Source organism: Hyperolius riggenbachi, chromosome 3 (genome assembly GCF_040937935.1).
Source record: "Hyperolius riggenbachi isolate aHypRig1 chromosome 3, aHypRig1.pri, whole genome shotgun sequence".
NCBI lineage: Eukaryota > Metazoa > Chordata > Amphibia > Anura > Hyperoliidae > Hyperolius > Hyperolius riggenbachi.
The window spans coordinates 58,745,747-58,768,659 of record NC_090648.1 but is presented as its reverse complement, the minus strand read 5'-3'; the positions used below and the strand labels follow the sequence as shown (position 1 = coordinate 58,768,659).

Below are 22,913 nucleotides of genomic sequence, written 5' to 3'. Positions count from 1 at the left end.
ATGAATGCGGCAGCCAGAATTATCCACTCCTCCCATCGCTCCACCAGGGCGGCTCCCCTCCGTGAATCCCTCCACTGGTTTCCTATCCAGTCCAAAATCAGATTCAAGATATTGTGTCTGACCTACAAATCCGTCCACAAAACCTGTCCAACCTACATTTCTGATCTTACTCAGAGATACACACCAAGCCGCTCACTCCGCTCCTCCAATGAACTTCACCTGACCACCCCCCGCATCACCCAGTCCCATGCACGCCTCCAAGACTTCTCAAGAGCTGCTCCAACACTGTGGAACTCCCTACCTTCACCCATTAGGGCAGTCCCCTCCTTCAACACCTTCAAGAAGGCCCTCAAAACTCACCTTTCACTCTGGCCTAACACCCCTCACAATTGCTCTAAACCCACAGCTGAACTCTGGTCCCCTACCTCTCGTGTCCCTACCTCTCCCTCTAGATTGTAAGCCTTTGGGCAGGGTCCTCCTCCTTTTGTGTCCTACCTGATCATGCACCTCTATTACTGTGCATCCATGCTATGCATTTGAGTGAACCTAACTTGCCTAATCTCCATGCTCCCCTCCAGTGACTGACTGAGCATTATATATATAAGGGCTGTGGAGTCGGTCTAAAAATCCTCCGACTCCTCAGTTTAGGATTACTCCGACTCCTCGACTCAGACTCCTCTAATTTGCATATTACAATTTTGTTGATTAACAGTATGTAACGTGAAATTCGTCTCTTAACTGCCACTGCTTAGGAATTTTACAAGACAACTGAAGTGAGAAGGATCTGTAGACTACTATATTTATTCCCTTTAGACTAAAACTAGTCCTTGGTAAGAGTACTTGTAAAAGGTACAGACCGGAACAAAGAACATCTATCAGGCCCTAGGCAATGTGACTGTGGGTACATGTAAGAATGATGTGCAGGTACTCTGCAGGGGAATGAGGAGATTCTTCCTCTTATTACACACTGTTCATGCACAATTTGAACAAGGTTTATGGGTGATAGACAACACCTCTGTGTTCAATGTGCACAACATTTTCAGTGGATTCCCTGCAGCTCTGTGGGGAGAGCATATGTAGAGTATAGTACTACTGTGTAACAAAGTAAACCTGAGACAGATGAAATTAAAGTTTTATACATACCTGGGGCTTCCTCCAGCCCCCTTCAGGCTAGTTAGTCCCTCGCTGTCCTCCTCCGCCACCTGGATCTTCTGCTATGAGTCCAGGTACTTGAGCCAGTCTAGTGTAGTGCACATGCACACACTCCGCCGCCGGGAGCGTACTGCACCTGCGCAGCACTATTGTGCAGGTGCAGAACGCTCCTGGCTGTGGAAGCGGCACGTAGCCAGACTGCTCTGACTGGCTGATTTACCTGGACTCATAGCAGAAGATCCAGGTGGCGGAGGAGGACAGCAAGGGACTGAATGGCCTGAAGGGGGCTGGAGGAAGCCCCAGGTATGTATAAAGCTTTTCTTTTAATTCGCCTCAGGTACCCTTTAATTCATAGTCACCAAACCAAATTTTAACAAAATATCAAATTATTTGATTTCATGAGCAAAGAGAGTGCATACATTTGCATAAACCAGCATCAATGCAGAATTATTTCCATCTCATTGACCATCTCTATTAGTGACACGGCTACACATCAGGCTTTATACTTACAGTATAGATGTTATTTAGTATATATAAGAGATTCCTGTGTATACATCATATATACTGTACAGTCACAATCAGATATGTATATCTGACTTTAAAAATACGGGGACTGCTTTATTGAAGCAGCACAAGTAACTAATTTTGATTGGTTTATTTCATTTTCGGAGTCTGAGTCGGTACATTTTTCTCCGACTCCGACTCCAGCCACCCAAAATTGCTCCGACTCCACGACTCTTACTCCACAGCCCTGATATATATATATATATATATATATATATATATATATATATATATATATATATATATATATATATTATGTGTGTGTTATATGTGTTTGTGATCCAGACATGTAACTTCATGCTGAAAGTTTCTCTGTCAACTTTCTTTATTATTTTTTAGATTAAGTGTTAATACAATTGTGCATAAAAAGAGTATATGTGAAATCACAAGTGCAAAAAAGAAGTTGCTACAGGTGCACAAATGGTCATAAAACATTAACTTGTTTTGTTTGTTTTGTTGTTTTCATTTACCCATGTTATGTAAGCACAACGTTACCCTGGCTCAGGCCTCTTGCACACTACATGCGATTCCGATTTTTTTTTTTTTTTTTTTTTTTTTTTATAAGATCCAATTTTTTATTCCGATTAAAAAAGTACTGAATGCTGCTACATTTTTAATGGGAATCAAAAATTGGATAGTATAAACAAATCAGAATCGCATGTAGTGTGCAAGAGGCCTAAATGTTATTTTTCTACTAGTGTACCCAAGCCACATATATCAATGTGTTTTTTTCCTGTTTATAGATTTGTGATGCATCCACTGATGTAAAATATGTTGAAACTTTCCAAATTTACCATGACAATAATTTAAAAAAAAATAGTCAAAATCTTTGTATATTTTTTTCTTTATATTTTCATTGTTAGAATTGTTTTTCTCTGGCAAGGAATTATCCATGTGTCTTTTATATCTGTTGTGTTGTTTCTTTTAGGCTAAATGGTTCCTTTAGGCTAGGTTCACAGTATATATATATATATATATATATAATTTGTTTACTATATTGTCAGAACTTCTCGTAATATAGTAAAAAATAACATAGTTATTTAATTGCAGGTATGATAAAAAGCTGAATTTCTGCTCCACTCTGAAAATATCTTACAACAAAGTGGATCTCCAGCAGCACATGATGAGTCACAGAGGAGACACTATGCATCACTGCTCAGAGTGTGAGAAAAGCTTCACTTACCCATCACTGCTTATTGATCACCAGAGGAGACACACCGGGGAGAAGCCATTTTCTTGTCCTGAATGTGGGAAATGTTTTGGAAGGAAATCACACCTGAAAGATCATCAGAGGATTCATACTGGAGAGAAACCTTTTTCCTGCTCTGAATGTCAGAAATGCTTTACCCTGAAATCGCACCTCACAGCACACCTGAGGATTCATACAGGAGAGAGGAATTATTTGTGTTCAGAATGTGACAAATCTTTCAATCACATATCAGTCCTTCTAGAACACCAGAAGATCCATACAGGAGAGAAACCATTTTCCTGCTCTGAATGCCGGAAATGTTTTATCAGAGAATCAACCCTCATAGCTCACCAGAGGATTCACACTGGAGAGAAGCCGTTTTCTTGCACTGAATGTGAAAAGTCCTTCAGAACTCAAAAAAGGTTAAACGTTCATCTCCGGATTCACACAGGAGAGAATGTATATAAATGCGCGGAATGTGATAAATGCTTTACATGGGAGGCAAATTTTACTCACCATCAGAGAACTCACACAGGAGAAAAGCCATTTAAATGTACAGAATGTGACAAATGCTTCACACTGGAGATAAATCTTACTCAGCATCAGAGAACTCACACAGGAGAAAAGCCATTTAGTTGCTCAGAATGTGGCAAGAGCTTCTCACAACAGTCACATCTGAGAAGTCATCAGAAGATACATTGGAGAGTGGGAGTAAGCCTGTAAACGTAATTTTAAAGGATACCCGAGGTGACATGTGCCATGATGATATAGACGTGTATGTACAGTGCCTAGCACACAAATAACTATGCTGTGTTTCTTTCTCTGCCTGATAGTTAAATATCAGGTATGTAAGTGGCTGACTCAGTCCTGACTCAGACAGGAAGTAACTACAGTGTGACCCTCACTGACAAGAAATTCCAATTGTAAAACACTTTCCTAGCAGAAAATTGCTTCTGAGAGCAGGAAAGAGATAAAAAGGGTCAACAGTTCATAGATTTCAGCTCTGGCATACTTCAGTGAATGTGTCATTGATCAAAAACAATAAAACCGTTAAAACATAAAAAGTAGATTTAAACATAAAATAAAACTGTGGAATATCTTAAGTCATTTGTAGGAGAGGGAAGATAGATACAATCATTTATTTCATTTGTTTATTTTCGCCTCGGATGTCCTTTAATGAACATTTTTGTTGCAGCATCACAGAATTATGACTTTTAATTTTAAAAGTTTCATTAAAATATGCATTCTGGAAGCCTATATAGCTTCAGAGAACATGGACACACAGAAAGTACATGGGTTTTGGTGATTCATTACAAGAACTGCAGATGACGTGAACTTTGATCAGCTACTATACTAAAACCTAACTGATATTTTGGGCCAGAAGGCCTTAATGATTAAATGGAAATATTCCGCTTTTAGGGCAAAACATGTTGGTCTAGCGCATTATATCGGCAAATTGTTACTAAGGATATCTATCTGCAAGACTTGAAACTTGTTGAGTGTGGAGTTTATAGTGTATGCTGTGTGGAAATTTTAGGCAATATCTTTTGTTAAATACTGACATAGTTATTAAAGAACTAAAATTAAAAAAACTATATCCAGTGCTCCTTTTTTTTTCAATCTAACTTTTCTATTATGGACTGTGTTAATATAAGTATAACCATTTAAAGCTGATGTGAACCGAAAAAAAACAAACAAACAGAGGAGAGGGAAGGCTTTGGGTCCTATAGAGCCTTTCCGCTCTGCTCATGATCCCTCGTTCCAGCACTGTTGCCTGGGTAGCAGTATCCAACCAAATCTAATACTGCTGTGTGCCGCTGCAGAAGGCTTTGGAAGTCTTCAGGAGCCAGAGTGCTACCAGAGACAGGTGGCTCCGTACTGTGCCTGTGCTAGCGCGCTCTTTCATCTATCCACTCATGCACAGTATGGAGCTGCCAATCTTCGGGAACACCCTGGCTCCCAAACACTTCCAAAACCTCCCGCAGCGGGAAGTTCAAAACCTAGGTGACAACGCTAGAACGAGGGGACTGGGAAAGTATCGGGACGGCTCTATAGCCTAAGTTCTCGAGGTGTGGTACGCGTACCCCAGGGGGTACTTCTGATGGTTCCAAGGGGGTACTTAACCAAGAATAACCAATTTAGATGTTTAGAAAATGATAAATCTTATGTAGCCTCCCTGGCGGTAAGCCCAACCTGAACACGGGCTGTGGTTTCTATGTGCGCAGCGGTAAGCCCGTGCTCAGGTCGTGCTATGAAGAATCTGCCTCCTGCTTTTCTGAACTGGGGACCCAGGCTTTTGCCATTTTTTTCGGCCGCCGGGATCCCCAAGTCCCCTCCATTCTTCTGGGGACCCGGCAGCCAATCACTGAGCGGCGGTGGCTTTGTGACAGGGCGGGGCTAATTTTTAAAGTGGACCTGAAGATGTTCAGGTCCAAATAACTGTAAAAGAAGAAATCGCCCTGTGTATCTGTACGTGTGTGTGTGTATGTATATGTGTGTGTATGTATATGTGTGTGTATGTATGTGTATATATATATATATATATATATATACACACACACACACACACACACACACACACACACACACACACACACACACACACACACACACACACACACACGGAGTGCAGAATTATTAGGCAAATGAGTATTTTGACCACATCATCCTCTTTATGCATGTTGTGTTACTCCAAGCTATATAGGCTCGAAAGCCTACTACCAATTAAGCATATTAGATGATGTGCATCTCTGTAATGAGAAGGGGTGTGGTCTAATGACATCAACACCTTATATCAGGTGTGCATAATTATTAGGCAACTTCCTTTCCTTTAGCAAAATGGGTCAAAAGAAGGACTTGACAGGCTCAGAAAAGTCAAAAATAGTGAGATATCTTGCAAAGGGATGCAGCACTCTTAAAATTGCAAAGCTTCTGAAGCGTGATCATTAAACAATCAAGTGTTTCATTCAAAATAGTCAACAAGGTCGTAAAAAGCGTGTGGAAAAACCAAGGCGCAAAATAACTGCCCATGAACTGAGAAAAGTCAAGCGTGCAGCTGCCAAGATGCCACTTGCCACCAGTTTGGCCATATTTCAGAGCTGCAACATCACTGGAGAGCCCAAAAGCACAAGGGGCTTGATTCACAAAGCGGTGCTAACTGTTAGCACGCCTGTGAAAACCCCCTTAGCACGTCTAAATGAGCTTTTCGTGCACAAAACTTTATGCGCGTAAAACTTTATGCACGTAAAACTTTAAGTGCCCATTAAAGCCTAATGGGACTTAGCGCGCGCATAAGACTTTGCGCGCTCAAAACTTTACGCGCACAACTTTGCGCGCGATCTGATTGAGAAATCCGGTGTTAACCTACTTAGCACCCTGGTTAGCACGTCTAAAGACTTTAGACGTGCTAAGTAGGTTAGCACCGCTTTGTGAATCAAGCCCAAGGTGTGCAATACTCAGAGACATGTAGATGGCCGTTATTTTATCGATGCCCATCTACAAGATGGATGTATCGGACCGATCACAGGTTTACTGGATACCGGTTCCCAGGTCACTATTCTGTCCTTTAACTATTACCAGCAGATCTTGGATTCATCAAAAAGGAAACCAAGATTAAAAGCCTTGGACGGTGCGCTGATAAGCGTTGGTGGTAATAGTTTACAAGTGAAAGGCACATCCTGGCTGACATATAAGATTGGTAAAAAAGTCATTAAACATCCAACTTTGATTGTTGATCTTCCATATGATAGATTGATCATTGGAATTGATCTGCTCAAACGACTAAATTCCATAATTGACTTCATAAATGAAGCAATATGGGCTCAAGTCAATACTCCAATTGATTTTGAGCGCTCCAGCAATGCACAACTGCAACGCAAGTGCTATATGATTGAGGAAAGGCCTAACTCTGTTGAAATCCATTTCCGAAACAGTCAGATACCAGAAGTCACTATCCTGAAAAACGGTAAACCCGAACAAAATATTGATACATCTTTCTATATCATAAATATCCAAAAGGATAAAATTGACAAAATAATTCTGGAAGATGATGTATTAACTATTGCCCTCAAAGGGGGAAGTCGGGAAGTTGCTGGCATAACCAGCCATACACAAGCATTGGTTAAAATCGAGAAAACCAATAATAATGTGCTGGTTCCCGTGCAGGTAAATAATATTGCTCGGGTAACATATGCCAAGTTGGATCTCAAATCTGAGGGAGGCCAGCTACATAAGCCTAGGACTGCTGAAGCAGGTTACAGACCCTCAGATAATCAAATTTATTTCCACACAGGAATGGATCCATGATCTGGATCACGATAACCAGAGTCATAATGTGATTGCAAAATGCATTTTATCTGTGTCTCTAGGAAACAAATCTGCAAAACATGTCTTCAGTGTGTTAAAGGAACCACAGTACCAAATGTACTTAGGAAACGACATTATTCATCGATTTGCCATACAGGTTGATCTGGTCAATAATGTTCTGTGGTCCAAATTATCCGGAAACCCAGAGGAATTCCAGGATAGAGAACAAGCCCTGAGATGGGGACAGCGAATACCATATGCAGTAGATATCACTGTCGCTGAAAAAGTAAAAATCCCTGAAGGTTGTAAATCATTTCTCTTACCCATTCAAGTAAAGAAGGGGCAAAAGATAAGAAATGCAGATGCCTTGATTTGTTTATCCAATCGGATGCAACAATTGGGGTTGAAGGTAAAACCAATTCCCCTAATAAATATTCATCAGGAACCATTATACATGGTCACGCAAAACATGAGCCCTCATAGTATCACGTTACAGGAGGATACAATGATCGGCTTAGCCATTGACTCAGAATATTACACTTTTGGATTCCAAAATGAAGTCATTGGATTAATACCTGATGAATATTTGACAGAAGAACAGATAGTGGACCAACAATATTTCTCAACACCTGAAGGATTGTTCAACATACACTCTGTTTATCCTTTCAGTCCTGAGGAAGGTACATGTCATGTCGAGGGAACATCATTGATTTTCAACCATGAGATCAATGAAAGCGAGTATCAATTACTCCAGCAGGGTAAGGATCAAGCATGTTACGCCCCAAATGATCTAACTAATAGGCTTGAAGAAGCTTATGAGGTAGGTCAACCTGAGATTTTCCCAGAATTTCAGGAACGGGTGGAAGAACAGCTCTCTATAGCTGATGGATGTTCTAATGAATCAGAACGACAGCAGCTAAGGCTATTCTGGGATTTCCAGGACATGTTTGCCAAGGACTCTTATGACTGTGGGGAAACTGACCTGCATGTTACAAGAATCCTGACTGATCCAGATGCACCCCCTGTGTTTATCAAACAATATCGACTTCCGCTAGCAGCCTATGAGTCACTATCGGAAATCGTTAAGAACCTGGAAAAGAAAGGTATCATCCGACCAGTACACAGTTCCTTTAATCATCCAGTACTCGGAGTTCTCAAACCGAATGGTCAGTTCCGTCTATGCTCAGACTTGAGACAACTAAACAAGCGTGTCTACATGTCTGGTTGGCCCGTACCATACATTGACCAATGCTTGGTGCAAATCCAGGGATCTAAAATATTCACAGCCCTTGACTGCGCACAAGGATATTGGACAATTAAAGTGGATGAAAGAGATCAATACAAACTAGCATTCACATTCGGTAATAAACAATGTGCGTGGTCCCGTATGCCTTTCGGATACATCAACGCAGGCCACGAATTACGGATACATCAACGCAGGCTGTGTTTATGCACAAAACAATGCCTGATGCAGCAGAACGAGGTACCCTAACTTATGTCGATGATATCCTTATCAAAAGTACAATCTTTGAGGAACATATTTCAGAGTTGAGATATGTATTGAATCAGCTGAGAAAAGCAGGTGTTAAACTTTCCCTACAGAAAGCTCAATGGTGCCGATCTAAGGTAAATTTCCTAGGACATGAAATTACTGCAGAAGGAATTAATCCACAGAAAAAGAAAGTGGAAGCAATCAAAAACACAAAGTCCCCCACAAATCTTAAGGAACTGAGATCATTCCTGGGGATGATGAATTATTCTCGCAAGTTCTTAGATAACTATGTTGAGATTACAAAGCCGCTATTGCAGCTGCTAAAGAAAGGAGTACAATGGGAATGGAATAAATGCCATGAACAAGCCGTATCTGAGCTTAAAACAAAACTCATACAGGCCCCATGCCTTGCTTATCCAGAAGGTGGTAAACCCTTCTATGTTGAAACAGGTTTTACCGACAACAGTGTGAGTGCAGTTCTTTTCCAAATGCAAGAAAGACTGAATAAAATAATTGCTTATGCCAGCAAATCATTATCACCAGTTGAAATCAAATTTAATAATTGCGAGAAGGCATTATTAGCAACTGTGTGGGCTTTGCAATATTTCAGAAGTTTTATTCAAGGTGAAAAGATCATCGTGGAAACTGCACACCAATCACTACAATATTTTACAAAGTGATCAAATAAAAGAAGGTAACCTGTCAAACAGCAGGATAACTGCATGGACAATGTCCCTAATGGGATGGCCATTGGAAATCAAATATAAACAGGATACTAAAAACCCAGTTGCTCAAGGATTAGCTGAACTCCATGATTGCACCCATGTGGAACATAAAGATGAGTCACCAGAAAACGATTTTCTGGAAGAGCAATCTTTATCTCCATATAAATCCTATGAAGAGGAGTACTGCAAATCACTACCATGTGCATATGTTGATGGTTGTTCTTTTCACACAGAAGGAGATGAAAAGATGCTGGTTGCAGGTATTGGTATCGTATGGAATAACGTATTTCCAGAGATATCCGCGGGATACAAAATTGGTCCCAAAAGTAGCCAGGTCGCGGAACTTGCTGCCGTGTATAAAGCTATACAAATGGCTATCGAACATGACCTTAAGGAAGTTGTCTTGATAACAGATTCTGAATATGTTCGGAACAGTTTTGTGGAATATTTTCCCAGTTGGAAAAGAACTAGTATGACAAGGAGTAACAAAAAGCCAGTCAAACATGGTAAATTGTCTCCTGGCCGGAAGGAGGAAGCGTGCCGTAGTAACAAGCCGGTGATGTACACGTGCAATGCTGAGGACCGCATTGAATGCGGAAAAATGGCCGATATGAAAAAAATCGCCACTCTGACGATACTGAAATCGTCTTCATGCACATTGTGATTTCGATTAAAAAAAGATATATCGTGCAGTCCTATTTAATGTAATTAAAAACATTTAAAACATGGCATTCTCTCATTAGTCTCAAATACTCTATAGTCAAGATATCCAATGATAAATCAAACTGAGGTATTCAAGTGAAATAATGCCCAGCTGCAATCAGATCTTAGCGTTGCATACATTAGAATCTGGCTCGAGATGAACAAATAATAAATGTGCCTTTAAAAAAAAGTGCTTGCAGTGCTGAAGAGGAGGACCATATACAATCCAAAACTAACAATATTATACATGCATAATAAACTGAAGTGCAAAAATACAACCATCTAATACAATTCATAAAGTGAATGATCAACTACTAAGCTAAAGTGCTGTCTGAAAATATTATGATGCAGGTAGGTGACAACAGTGAGCCCTGAGGGTTCAGTCTTGAGGAAATGGGGTGACGCTTGCGGAACCGGTGGACTTGTCCACCCTGATATTTTCTTTTTTACCTTTCCTTGATCCAGCTCCTGACGTTTTCCTATCCCCTAGTTGAAGTATACCTTTTCATTGCTCTTTCTAAGGGCAGCTTTCAAAGGGCACAAACGAATTTACCAGAATTCACCAGTAATTCAACAGAAATAAGCACCACATCAAGGTAACATTAACTTTGTTGTAACTTACCTGTACTGCTGCACACTATTGCTGTCTAACTAGATCATCTCTGCCCTTAATTCTGAATTGCACAGCCTACAAGCCACCCCACCAAATAAAAACAAACTGCACTGATAAACGACTAAACGTTGCTCCATTGCCCTAGGTAAGCCCACCACCAAGTATCCTCCAACCTCTGCTACACCATTTTCCCTACCTATTTTCACCACCACTCCCAGTGCAACAGTATGTATCCCCAACACATCATTATGTGTACCCCCCTCATACCTCCTCCTCTTTCCCTTAATCACCGCCCTATTGGTCCCTTGTCCACTGCTCACCACACATCCTAACCCCAGGCCCACTCCGGTCTCCCAGCCCCCCCGTTCCCCTCCTCATACTTCCCACCTCACCCACCACAACCAAATTTACCCACCTAGCCCCTCTCCCCGCCGCACCTCCCACCCTCCCCATACCCACGAACATTCTCGCCCCAATCTCATTCCCATCCGCCCCATACTCAGACAATCTCTCCCTCTATCTGGCGCTCTCTGGAATGCCAGATCTATCCGCAAAAAGCTTACAACTATCCATGACCTCTTTATCTCAAAAACACTCACCTTTCTTGCCCTTACTGAGACCTGGCTCACCCCCTTTGACCTGCCTGCAGCTGCAGCCCTATCCTACGGGGGTCTACACCTCAGCCATACCCCAAGACCAGATAACAGGCCTGGGGGAGGGGTGGGCCTACTCTTCTCCCCATCCTGCACCTTCCGTGTCCTTACCCCTCCCCCTTCTCTTTACTTTACCTCCTTTGAGGCCCATGTTATCCGCCTCTACCATCCCCTCCCAGCCATTATTGCAGTCCTATACCGCCCCCCCTCCAGTACTATATCGCACTTCCTAGAAAACCTTGCCTCCTGGCTCCCACACATCCTGTCCTCCGACCTCCCAACAATCATCCTCGGAGACTTTAACATTCCAATTGATGAGCCTACCACCTCTGCTGCCACTCAGCTTCTCTCGCTCACCAACTCCCTTGGTCTCACTCAGCATACTAACGCCACAACCCACAGTGCTGGTAATACCTTGGACCTAATTTTCTCCAAAGCCATCGCACTTACCAACCTGGACATTACACCATTCCCCATCTCCGACCACCACCTCATCACCTTCACCCGCACTCCATCCAGCACCCCCTGTCCCCCTCCCCAAACTGGACGTTGGCAGAGAGATCTGCGCAACCTTGACCCCAATGTACTAGCCACACCCCTCCACTCTCTCTCCTCCTCCCTCCCCAGCCTAACCTGCCCCAACGAAGCGGCAGCTCAATACAACAGTAACCTCTCTGCAGCCTTAGACCATGCGGCTCCCCTGACCTTTCGTACCAACAGTCGCCCCAACCCCCAACCTTGGCACACTGCCCTCACAAGAAAACTACAAAATGAGACACGAGCTGCAGAACGCAAATGGAGGAAATCCCGCAACAACCATGATTTCCTGGGATACAAGACCAAGTTGCAGACGTACCATGCTGCCCTCGCTGATAGTAAACAGATATACTTCACTCACTTGATCGCTACCCAAGCCTCCAACCCACGTCGTCTTTTTGCCACCTTCAATGCCCTACTTAACCCCACACCTCCCCCCCCAACCTCCACCCTCTCAGCCACTGACCTATCAAATTACTTTATCAACAAAATTACAACCATCCGGAGGGATATTTCTCTCCTCCACTCTATCGCCCCCGCCTCCCCACCACATCCGACTCCTTCCTCTTTCTCCTCCCTTACCTCCTTCAATCCTGTCACGGTGGAGGAAGTCAACCAGCTGCTGGCAACTTCACCTGCCACTTCCTGCCACCTAGATCCGGTCCCATCTGATTCTCTGCGCCCACATTTTTCTGATCTGGCCCCTGTGCTCACCCATCTGTTCAACCTCTCCTTCTCCACCGGCATCTTCCCCTCCGTATTCAAACAGGCCACTGTGCTTCCCCTGCTAAAGAAATCTTCACTTGACCCTGCTCTGCCATCCAACTACCGCCCAATCTCTCTCCTCCCTTTTGCCTCAAAAATTCTTGAACGCCTAGCCCACCAACGCCTGACCAACTTCCTTAACTCCAACTCCCTTCTCGATCCCCTGCAATCTGGTTTACGCACAGCTCATTCTACAGAAACCGCCCTCACCAAAGTGGTAAATGACCTCGCCCTTGCCAAAGCCGAAGGTAAATACTCCATCCTGCTCCTCCTGGACCTCTCCTCGGCATTTGACACTGTCGACCACTCCCTCCTCCTCCACTCCCTGCAGCTAATGGGCATTCAGGACCTAGCCTTAGGCTGAATCTCCTCCTACCTCTCCAACCGCTCCTTTACAACATTTTTCAATGGCTCCTCATCCACTCCTACACCCCTCTCAGTTGGTGTTCCTCAAGGTTCCGTCCTAGGACCCCTACTGTTCTCACTCTATACTGCCTCAATTGGCAAAATCATCTCCTCCATGGGTTTCAATTACCACCTGTATGCCGACGACACCCAGATATATCTCCACACCCCAGACCTCTCCTCCTCTACCATGGACAAAGTCTCTGCTTGCCTCACATCCATTTCCTCCTGGATGGCTGCCAGGTACCTGAAGCTTAATTTGGACAAGACTGAGCTTCTAATATTCCCACCCCGCACAGCTGCACCCCTCCCAGATCTGCACGTCACTATTGAAAATACTATAATCCACCCTACCTCCCAAGCCCGCTGTCTAGGCGTTACTCTGGACTCTGAACTTTCCTTTACCGCCCACATCCAAGGTATTGCCAGATCCTGCAACTTCCACCTCTGCAACATCTCCAAGATCCACTCCTACCTGTCCCCTGACACCACTAAACTCCTTATCCACGCCCTTGTCATCTCCTGCCTAGACTACTGCAATTCTCTTTTATCTGGCCTCCCCTCTAACCGTACTGACCCACTTAAATTGGTAATGAATGCGGCAGCCAGACTGATACATTCTTCTCACCGCAGCACCTCTACAACTCCGCTCTGTAAAGCACTACACTGGCTCCCCATCAGCTTTAGGATCAATTTCAAAATCTTGTGCTTTGCCTACAAATCCGTGCACAAGACCTGCCCAACCTACATCTCTGATCTGGTCCACAGGCACATACCAGCCCGCCCCCTCCGATCCTCCAATGACCTGCGCCTAGTCGCACCTCGCATAACTCAGTCACACGCACGATTGCAGGACTTCACTAGGGCCGCCCCTACTCTCTGGAACTCTCTCCCACCAGCCGTCAGACTCGCCCCCACCTTTAATTCCTTCAAACAAGCTCTCAAGACTCACCTCTTCACGCTCGCATACCCCCCTACACCAGCACCATAATATGTTCTGTTAGACCCCCTCTCAAAAGACGCACCTATTGTCTCCACCCCACCCTTTAGATTGTAAGCCTCCGGCAGGGCCCTCCTCCCTAACGTATCCAGCTTGATTATGCAATCTTACTCGCAACCACCCCTCTTGTAGACTCGAACAGTCTCTATTTTGACCTATGACACTGTATTGTTATCAAATCATTTGCATGATCTTGTTTTGTTGTGAGTTTCTGTATGTTCTACCTGTATGTTAACCCATTTATCTATTGTGCAGCGCTGCGTAAGATGTTGGCGCTTTATAAATACAATAAATAATAATAAAATAATAATTGCTAACTGTTGCCACCTACCAGCATCTTTTAAAAAGAAGTTGAAAAATGTTCTCCTAGGACAGAGATCTGCAAACTTGGCTCTCCAGCTGTTAAAGGGGAACTGAAGTAAGAGGTATACGGAGGCTGCCATATTTATTTCCTTTTAATCAATACCAGTTGGCTGGCAGCCCTGCTGGTCTATTTCTCTGCAGTAGTATCTGAATAACACCAGAAACAACCATGCAGCTTGTCTTGTCAGATCTGACTTTAAAGTCTGAAACACCTGATCTGCTGCATGCTTGTTCAGGGGCTATGGCTAATAGTATTAGAGGCAGAGGATCAGCAGGGCTGCCATGCAACTGGTATTGCTTAAAAGGAAATAAACATGGCAGCCTCCATATACCTCTCTCTTCAGTTGACCTTTAAGGAACTAAAAGCCCCACAATGCATTTGCCTTTATGAATCAGGACTGTGGCTGTCAGACTCCCACAATGCATTATGAGACTTGTAGTTCCGTAACAGCTGGAGAGCCAAGTTTGCAGATCACTGTCCTAGGAGAAAACTCAGGTGAAAAAGTTAATTGTATATGGGCTAATGTACTTAATTGCACAATAGCAGTTTAATAGCCTGATAAGTTAGATACTGCTGAAGCTGCTTTCTGGAGTAAGCTGCAAAATACATGAAGGAATAACTTTTGTTATCCTCAGCGAGCAAGACATAGTAGTACACATCATCAAAATTCCAACTCATTGTACAGCTAGATGAATCTGCAGTATTTCTGTGATCAATATATGGGTGGGCTAGGTCATTATGTAACGATTGGCCATGCAGATCGTGGTCGTGACTGGAACCAGACTGGCAGATCCACGATCTCTGCATGGCAATCATTTTGGTTCCAACAAAACCAGAAGATCACAATGGAAATACTGACATCTGCACAACAGAGTAGAATAATAAATGTGTTTTATTTACAATAATGCAAGTGTACAAATGCAGATCACCATACACATACAATATACAATCAAACAACGCGTGGTGCACCAAAAAATGCCAGAACCCTGACTATCTATCTATCTATCTATCTATACAAATATATACAGCAACACACACAATATGAGAATATATACAATAATACAATATATACAGACACGTCTCAGCACAATCAGCATACAGAAGAATAGTCAGACTAGCAAGGATCAAATACCAGGAGTTCAGAATATAAGAACGGAGTTCAGGAGCACAGGAAGGTTGGCCAGAGTCACAACCCTGCAAGGAGTCAAGCAAAATGACCTAGCAATGTGCTGCTAGGAAGTCCGGCCTTAAATATGCAGCACATTGCTCAGGTGACTGACCAGAATCTTTTACAGTTCCATCTGCTGGTGAGCCTAGGAATTGCACTGCTCCCAGCAATATGAGAGCCATCTGCTGGTAGACAGCGGAAGTCCACCTCAAGTTCCTTAGTGCTGCCACCAGCAGGATGACACAGGCACAGATCATTACAGTGATATAATACAATTATTAATTTGAATGTGACCATTATAACTGGATGACACATGTCTGATTTTACACTGTACAAATGTGAGTGAGGGAAAATACTGATGCTGCCAGTGTTAGGGTGCCTGGGCTATATAGACATTTTTTATTTTATTTTTTGCTTGTGATCAAGAGATGTAACTTCTTGCTGAAAGTTTTTCTTTGCGTCAAGTTTCTTTATTATTTTCAGGATTAATTCTAAATAATTTTGGACAGCATGGTAGCGTAGTGGTTCTTGCCTTGCAGCGCTGGGTCCCCGGTTCAAATTCCAGCCACGTCAATATCTGCAAGGAGTTTGTGTGTTCTCCCCGTCTCTGCGTGGGTTTCCTCCGGGCACTCCGGTTTCCTCCCACATCCCAAAAACATACAGATACGTTAATTGGCCTCCCCCTAAATTAGCCTTAGACTATGATACATGCACTACACGAAATAGACATATGACTATGGTAGGGACTAGATTGGTAGCCCCTCTGAGGGACAGTTAGTGACAAGTCAATATACTCTCTGTACAGCGCAGCGTAATATGTCGGTGCAATATAAATAAATGAATAAAATCGTGCATAAAGAGTATATGTGAAATCACAAGTGCAAAAGAAAAGTTGCTACAGATGTACAAATAGTTGTGAAACATTGCCTTATTTTGTGTATGTTGTTTTCATTTACACACGTGTTATGTAAGCACAATGTTACCCTGGCTCAGGCCTCTTGCACACTACATGTGATTCCGGTTTGTTTATACGATCCCATTTTTTTATTCTGATTAAAAAAAATACTGTATGCTGCTGTGTTTTTTGATGGGAATCAAAAATCGGATTGTATAAAGAAATCTGAATCGCATGTAGTGTGCAAGAGGCCTAAATGTTATTTTTCTACTAGTGTACCCAAGCCACATATATCAATGTGTTTTTTTTTCTGTTTATAGATTTGTGATGCATCCACTGATGTAAGATATGTTGAAACTTTCCAAATTTACTGTGACAATAATTTAAAAACATTAGTCATAATCTTTGTATTTTTTTCTTTATCTTTACAATGTTAGAATTGTTTTTCTCTGGAAAGGAATTATCCATGTGTCTTTTATATCTGTTGTGTTGTTGACTTTAGGCTAAATTGTTCCTTTAGGCTACATTCACAGTATATATATTTGTTTACTATACTGTCAAAACTTCTCGTAATATAGTAAAAAATGACATATAGTTATTTAATTGCAGGTACGATAAAAAGCTGAATTTCTGCTCAACTCTGAAAATATCTGACAACAAACTGGATCTCCAGCAGCCCATGATGAGCCACAGAGGAGACAAGCCGCATCAGTGCTCAGAGTGTGAGAAAAGCTTCACTCGTCCATCAGAGCTTATTAGACACCAGAGGATCCACACTGGGGAGAAGCCATTTTCTTGTCCTGAATGTGAGAAATGTTTTACTGTGAAATCAAGCTTGAAAGATCATCAGAGGATTCATACTGGAGAGAAACCTTTTTCCTGCTCAGAATGTCAGAAATGCTTTAGTGTGAAATCAAGCCTCATAGCTCACCTGAGGATTCATACAGGAGAGAGGAATTATTTGTGTTCAGAATGTGACAAATCTTTCACTCAAATGTCATTCCTTATAAAACACCAGAAGATTCATACTGGAGAGAAGCCATTTTCCTGCTCTGAATGCCAGAAATGTTTTATCAGTGAATCAAGCCTCATAGTTCACCAGAGGATTCACACTGGAGAGAAGCCGTTTCCTTGCTCTGAATGTGATAAGTCATTCAGAACTCAAAAAAGTTTAAACGTTCATCTTCGGATTCACACAGGAGAGAAGCCGTATAAATGTACAGAATGTGACAAATGCTTCACAAAGGACACAAATCTTACTCACCATCAGAGAACTCACACAGGAGAAAAGCCATTTAAATGTACAGAATGTGACAAATGCTTCACACTGGAGAAAAATCTTACTCAGCATAAGAGAACTCACACAGGAGAAAAGCCATTTAGTTGCCCAGAATGTGACAAGAGCTTCTCACAAAAGTCACATCTGAGAAGTCATCAGAAGATACATTGGAGAGTGGGAGTAAGCCTGTAAACATAATTTTAAAGGATACCCGAGGTGACATGTGACATAATGATATAGACGTGTATGTACAGTGCCTAGCACACAAATAACTATGCTGTGTTCGTTTTGTTTTTTCTTTCTCTGCCTGATAGAGTTAAATATCAGGTATGTAAGTGGCTGACTCAGTCCTGACTCAGACAGGAAGTGACTACAGTGTGACCCTCACTGATAAGAAATTCCAACTATAAACCCCTTTCCTAGCAGAAAATGGCTGCTGAGAGCAGGAAAGAGATAAAAAGGATCAATGGTTCATAGATTTTAGCTCTGGCATACTTCAGTTAATGTGTCATTGATCAAAAACAATAAAACAGTTAAAACATAAAAAGTAGATTTAAACATAAAATAAAATTGTGGAATATCTTAAAAAGTCATTTTTAGGAGAAGGAAGATAGAAACAATTGTTTATTTCATTAGTTTATTTTCGCCTTGGATGTCCTTTAACCCATTCAGGTTCCGTCGTTTTCACTTGAGAAATGTTCACCTCCCATTCATTAGCCTATACCTTTATCACTACTTATCAGAATGAACTGATCTATATCTTGTTTTTTCCGCCACCAATTAGGCTTTCTTTGGGGGGTACATTTTGCTAAGAGCCACTTTACTGTAAATGCATTTTAACAGGAAGAATAAGAAAAAAATGGAAAAAAATCATTATTTCTCAGTTTTCAGCCATTATAGTTTTAAAATAATACATGCCTCCATAATTAAAACTCACGTATTGTATTTGCCCATATGTCCCGGTTATTACACCGTTAAAATTATGTCCCTATCACAATGTATGGCGACAATATTTTATTTGGAAATAAAGGTACATTTTTTCCGTTTTGCATCTATCACTATTTACAAGTTTAAAATAAAAAAAATATAGAAATATTTCATCTTTACATTGATATTTAAAAAGTTTAGACCCTTAGGTAAATATTTACATGTTGTTTTTTTTTATTGTAATGTTTTTTTTTTTTTTATATTAAACATTTTATTTTTTGTATTTTTGGGAGTGTGGGATGTAAAGTATAGTTTTATAATGTAATTGTGTGTTATTTTTAATTTTTATTTAATGTTAGTTGTAGTTTTACTTTTTGGCCACACGATGGCGGCCATGAGTTTGTTTACATGACGTCACTCTAAGCGTAACACATGCTTAGAGTGACTCATCGGGAAGGGAACGGCCAGAAAAAGCACAGCTTCCGAGAGAAGCTGTCGCTTTTTCAGCGGGGGAGAGGAATCCGTGATCGGGCACCATAGCCCGATACATTGATTCCTTGGCTACCGAATCCACGGCCGGGAGTGCGCGTGCACGCGCGCGATCGGCCACGGTAGCGCGCATGGTTCCTGGACGTAGTTTCTACGTCCAGGAACCAAAATAGGTTAATGAACATTTTTTGTTGCAGCATCACATAATTATGACTTTTAATTTTAAAAGTTTCATTAAAATATGCATTCTGGAAGCCTATATAGCTTCAGAGAACATGGATACACAGAAAGTACATGGGTTTTGGTGACTCATTACAAGAACTGCAGATGACATGAACTTTGATCAGCTATACTAAAACCTAACTGATATTTTGGGCCAGAAGGCCTTATTAAGTAAATGGAAATATTCAGCTTTTAGGGCAAAACCTGTTGGTCTAGCACATTCTATCGGCAAATTGTTACTAAGGATATCTATCTGCAAGAATTGAAACTTGTTGAGTGTGGAGTTTATAGTGTATGCTGTGTGGAAATTTTAGTCAATATCTTTTTTTATGTTTAATACTGTCATTGTTATTAAAGAACCAAAATTAAAAAACTATATCCGGTGCTCCTTTTTATTTCTATCTAACTTTTCTATTATGGACTGTGTTAATATAAGGATATTCATTTAAAGCTGATGTGAACAGAAAAAAAAAAAACAGATGCTTACCTGAGGAGAGGGAAGGCTTTGGGTCCTATAGAGCCTTTCCGCTCCACTCAGTCTTTTGTTCCAGCACTGTTGCCCCGGTAGCAGTATCCAACCAAACCTAAAACTGCTCTGTGCCGCTGCAGAAGACTTTGGAAGTCTTCAGGAGCCCGAGTGCTACCAGAGACAGGTGGCTCCGTACTGTGCCTGTGCTAGAGCACTCTTTCATCTACCCACACATACGCAGCATGGAGCTGCCCATCTTCGGGAGCACCCTGACTCCCAAACACTTCCAAAGCCTCCCGCAGCGGGGAGTTCAAAACGGAGGTGACAATGCTAGAACAAGGTGACTGGCAAAGTAACGGGAAGGTTCTATGCCTTCCCTCTCCTTAGGTAAGTATCTGTTTTGTTTTCGGTTCACATTAGCTTTAATCAGTGTGTCATGTAATGTTAAAGTACACCTGAAGTGCCAGTGATAAGGAGGCTGCTATATTGATTTCCTTTTAATCTATGCACATTGTGTGGCTGTTCTGATCCTCTGCTTCCAATACTTTTATGTGATCCAGATACTACTGCCAGCCAAAGACATCAGCTGGACTGCCGGGCAACTGGTAGTGTTTAAAAGGAAGTAACTATGGTCACCTCCATACATATCCCTATCATTTCAGGCTTCCTTTTTGATCTTTAAATTGCCCTGTTTTTTAAACTGATAGAAAACCATTCTCCATGTATTCCTGTATTATGGATATGTGTTAACCATTGGGCTTAGAAAATGTAGTAATTTTTAGCTTTTAAATATTTTCACCTTTCAGTGCTCATCCCTTTCATTTGCCAATAGCTTAATGACTACTAATCACATTGAAATGATCTATATCGTGTTTTTTTCACCACCAATTTGGCTTTTTGGCGTTGATATTTGTTTTCAGTAATTACTTTATTTTTCATGCATTTTAAAGGGAGAAACAAGGAAAAAATGAAAAAATACACTATTTATACAATTTTATCCCCTATAGTTTTAATATAAACACTGCTACTGTGCATAAAACCCACACATTTTATCTGCCTATTTGTTCTGTTTATCACAAGATTTTAATTATGTCCCTAGTACAAAGTATGGTGACAATATGCTATTTGAAATAAAGGTGTATTTTTTCTTTGGTGTTTTTTTTTTTTTTCACTATTTTCACGTGCATAGGAATGCACGCGCGGGAACGCACACTTCTTTTCCTTGCTGGATGAGGTTATGTGTTAAACTGTTATATGGCAAAAATGGTTTGAATTGTTGTTCAGGTACATACTGGCCAAAGCACACATTTGCAGATGGAAGCCCTGGCTTTGGGATACACACTCAGAACACTACTGTCTAATAGTATAACCAAGTATATACTGAGATTATATTTTGGAGGGTATTTTGGGAGCAAAAAAATCTCAGTTTATACTCAAGCACATACAGCACATACTAAAATGCATTTTATTATAGCGTTAAAATCTTGGTGTTTAACCTCCCTGGTGGTATCCCCGAGTTGGGCTCAGGGTGGAAAAAAGCAGCTAGGAATAGTAAACCTGAGCCTGACTGGTGGTAGTCGCAGGGAGGCTTGTGCAGAGCATAGTGCGCAGCGGGGGTTTTAACTCACCTCCCAGGGGAATCCAGATCCCGGTAGCCATTCTTCCTGTCTACAGAGGCTCTGCATCCCCTGGTGAGATCACCATCTGTCATCATGACAACAGTCGGCAATCTCGCTACAGGGTTACAGCTCCACCTGGAGAATGGAGAAACTGCAGTGCTGAATTCCAGGGAGGTAAGTGCAGGTGCTGCTGGAGGCTCTCTAGCAGCATGATTTTTCCTGGTTTTAGGGTGGGAGTGGGTGATGCGGGGGGCGGTCAGGCTCCAAATAAGATCAGAAATGTAGGTTGGACAGGTTTTGTGGACAGATTTGTAGGTCAGACACAGTATCTTGAATCTGATTCTGGACTGGATAGGAAGCCAGTGGAGGGATTCACAGAGGGGAGGCAGCAATATAGCGGTATGATGGTATACTGCGGTTTAATTGGTCATTGTAATCATACTATGCACAATCTCGTTTTAACGGCGGGCGCACGCACAACGACGGGGATAAATAAATACTTGCCAGTGGGTCCTGCATGCTGTACTGGCTTCATTCTTCTTCCTGTTCTTGCATCCCATTTCCCTGAAAGAGCACCCCCTGGGCGCTATTACAAGGAGATGATACGCAAGAACAGGAAAAAGAATGAAGCCAGTACAGCATGCAGAACCCGCCGGCAAGTATTTGTAGCCCCCGCCACTGCATCCTTCCTGGCTCTCTATAATATGGCCACCTAATACTGGCTACACCTATCACTGGCTATCTATGCTGTGGCCACCTATCACTGGCTACACCTATCCCTGGCTACCTATGCTGCAGCCACCTAAAACTGACTACACCTATCCCTGGCTACCTATTCTGTGGCCACCTATCACTAGCTACACCTATCCCTGGCTACCTATGCTACAGCCACCTACTACTGGCTACACCTATCCCTGGCTACCTGTACTGCAGCCACCTACTAATGGCTACACCTATCCCTGGCTACCTATGCTGCGCCCACCTAATGCTGGCAACACCTATCCCTGGCTACCTATGCTGCGGCCACCTATTACTGGCTACACCTATCCCTGGCTACCTATGCTGCGGCCACCTACTGACTACACCTATCCCTGGCTACCTATGCTACGGCCACCTACTTCTGGCTACATCTAACCCTGGCTACCTATGCTGCGGCCACCTATTACTGGCTACACCTATCCCTGGCTACCTATGCTGTGGCCACCTATCACTAGCTACACCTATCCCTGGCTACCTATGCTACGGCCACCTACTACTGGCTACACCTATCCCTGGCTACCTATGCTATGGCCACCTACTACTGGCTACACCTATCCCTGGCTACCTATGCTGCAGCCACCTATTATTGGCTATACCTGTCCCTGGCTACCTATGCTGCA

The 22,913-nt window shown here is 42.3% G+C and overlaps 1 protein-coding gene across 1 annotated transcript in view; it reads left to right on the top strand.

The window, feature by feature from the left end:
- The window catches only part of LOC137562125 (zinc finger protein 850-like), a 178,175-nt gene that overhangs the window by 66,220 nt on the left and 89,042 nt on the right, over nucleotides 1-22,913 (top strand). Inside the window, exons 3-4 of the mRNA XM_068273457.1 lie at nucleotides 2,767-3,624; nucleotides 17,217-17,962. Coding sequence (XP_068129558.1) covers nucleotides 2,837-3,624; nucleotides 17,217-17,962 — 1,534 coding nt within the window. The 5' untranslated portion in view covers nucleotides 2,767-2,836. The remainder of the gene's footprint in view (nucleotides 1-2,766; nucleotides 3,625-17,216; nucleotides 17,963-22,913) is intronic.